The sequence below is a fragment of the Cucurbita moschata genome, unplaced genomic scaffold, assembly GCF_002738365.1.
Source record: "Cucurbita moschata cultivar Rifu unplaced genomic scaffold, Cmos_1.0 Cmo_Scf00001, whole genome shotgun sequence".
Classification (NCBI taxonomy): Eukaryota; Viridiplantae; Streptophyta; class Magnoliopsida; order Cucurbitales; family Cucurbitaceae; genus Cucurbita; species Cucurbita moschata.
In genome coordinates this window covers 1761930-1764292 of record NW_019268517.1, presented here as the reverse complement: position 1 = coordinate 1764292, position 2363 = coordinate 1761930, and the positions used below count along the sequence as shown (strand labels likewise).

General features: G+C 41.9%; 1 protein-coding gene across 1 annotated transcript; it reads right to left on the bottom strand.

Annotated features, from left to right (window-relative positions):
- Positions 1–26: 26 nt before the first annotated feature.
- LOC111442997 (cyclin-dependent kinase inhibitor 4-like) lies at positions 27–2363 on the bottom strand. Its single transcript, XM_023080584.1, has 3 exons — positions 1702–2363; positions 564–761; positions 27–453 (listed from the first exon to the last, which is right to left on the bottom strand). The coding sequence occupies exons 1-3, from the start codon at positions 2226–2228 to the stop codon at positions 384–386; spliced, it is 795 nt and encodes a 264-aa protein (XP_022936352.1). The 5' UTR covers positions 2229–2363; the 3' UTR covers positions 27–383.

Sequence of the window (2363 nt, the reverse complement as noted above, 5' to 3'; positions counted from 1 at the left end):
TTTTTTTTTTTTTTTTTTTTTTTTCACTGTTTCCATCGGTCCAAGTATAGGGAGGGAAAATACAGTACAAATGGAGTAAAAGTAAAAAAAAAAAATTCTAAGTAAATTTCTGTACCCCACACATTCACCTAATTACCCAGATTACCCAAAGGCCTAAATCCTACACCAATCCATACACCCTGCGCCCTCAGGCCTTGAGTCCTATTTGCTGTGTAATTCAAATTCTTGTTATGTTACAGCCATTAGTACAGCCCTACTTCTTTACAAGTAAAAGGGTGACAGAAACTAAGATCTGACTATCTACCAATTATAAGCACAACATAACCTGAGAACATTGAGAAAAATAGGTCCGGAATCCTGATATATTGAGTGAATTTCGTGATCTAATCGTCCAATTTCTCCCATTCGTAACGACCGGGAAGTGGCTTGTCTGTGACGGGGTCGTAGTTATACCTGCAGTTAACCGGGAATGTAATACTCCTGATGTGAATTTAGCTCAATCCTCACGATAAGTTTAAAAGGGCGTCGAAAACAGTATTGACAATGAAAAATGTATCACTTACTTCTCAATGAATTTCCTCTGCTGCTCTCCTTCGGCCCAGTTGAAGAAATCGTCAACTTCCTGAGCAGTTGGAACATCTGTTGCAGAGGAGTTCTGCAGCTGTATCCTATCATCAGTGGTACTTGACACCTTCGTAGAAGAGCTCGGCGTTCGTATGCTGTCGGCCTTCCTTATTAAACTACAAGGAGTGGATTCCCTACTGCTCCCCAGTAAAATGAACACTGGTTACAATTCGATTCTAAACAAAAACTACAGACCAATTCATATATGTAAACAAAGCCAGAGGATGGAGGCAGCTATTCTGAGAAATAAATCACATATAGTATGTCAACTCATTCAATGCCTCAAATAGGAACAAAAAGACGTGCAGGATGAACAGATTTCAGCTCCTTCAATTTGAAGGACGAACAATGAAATGGTGAACGTTAAATTTTTTCGGGGGAATCTTCACGTGATTCAATAGAGCCCCACGCTGGATTGGGCAAAAAAATACAAAAAGGTAGCCATGATGAAGCTAGATAAACGAACGAACAGGAGAATAAAGGTAAAGCAATTCAAAAGCCACAATCCTTCAAAAGTATTCTTACAGCGTGAGGCGCGTTTAGAAAGATGGCGAAAGTTTTTAGGCATAAAAGGACTATAGAAATCAATATTAGACGCGATTACAGAAATGTGATAAAGACAAATGCTCTTCTCAATTAATGTACAACACGAAAGGACTGGAAGCTACTGAAAAATCAAAATGAAAAAGGGGAAAAAGGGGGAAAAAGGACTTCTCGACATGCTCGAGTTTTGATGGAATTTTCAGTTTTTCGTCCATTTCAATTTCGAGTAAAAAAATGTATGCGTATGAACTTGTATGTCAGGAGAGAGAAGCGTGATAATTTTTGGAAGGGCGAATCAGAGATGATTAATTATGCTTGAAAATGTACTCTCTATTTCCTCGGAACAGATTGATCGACTTGTATGTGACAACACTGTGCTGTGTCAAATTGAAGAGAAAACTGGAAATCTAGCCCCAAAATTATCCAAAAACACATGAATCCTTGTCTTGAAGCATTGAAATGTGAAGAGAAAATGGCGATTCAATAAAAAAGAAGATGAACAGAGACGAAGCAAGGAAGAAGAGAAAGGCCTACCTCGTTCTACCTTCAAATTCCAAATTATTTTCTCCAAACGAAGCGTCTTCCTGAGCCCCAATATCGAGAATATTCACATTTTCCTGAACCTCACTCTTCTTAACCACAATTTCTTCAACCACCGCCGCCGTTTCTTTCACATCGCCGTGAACGCGCCGACGCGAGACGGACTCAATAGAACCAGCAGCAACAGAACAAACCCCCAACCTCGAGGAACCTCTGGAATCTACATTAACTCTCCGGCCACGAGCATCAGCACTCCTCTGCCTCTGCGTCAATTTCTGCTTCCTGGACTCATTCGCAATAGCAATACTCATCGGTTTTTGCAGCCGACGACTACGGAGCTGGAGATAAGAGCCAGAGGTGGCCGGAGACGACGACGGCGGGGGGGAATTTGAAACCTTCTGAAGGCGCTGAAGAGCTAGGGTTTTGGCACGAGTTCGAACGCCAATGTAGGAGGAAGATTGAGAGGCGTCGATGAGGGTGATTTCCCGTGAGGATTTGGATTTCTTGATGTACTTGCCCATGGGAGAGTACGTAAACAAGCTCTCATGGAGGAGAAGAGGGCAGTGGCAGAGGGACAGAGGAGAGAGAAAGTGGCGGAGGATTTTTAGAGAGAGAAAATGGAGGTGGAATTGATGAAGAAGAAGTGGAGGAGGAGA

Bases quoted from the DNA above. Each gene is read 5' to 3' on its own strand.
- LOC111442997 (XM_023080584.1), bottom strand. From the start codon at position 2,228: ATGGGCAAGTACATCAAGAAATCCAAATCCTCACGGGAAATCACCCTC. The intron at 762-1,701 runs GTAGGCCTTTCT...ACTGGGGAGCAG, and splicing joins GAATTTGAAGGTAGAACGAG to TAGGGAATCCACTCCTTGTA. The intron at 454-563 runs GTAAGTGATACA...GGTTAACTGCAG, and splicing joins CAGAGGAAATTCATTGAGAA to GTATAACTACGACCCCGTCA.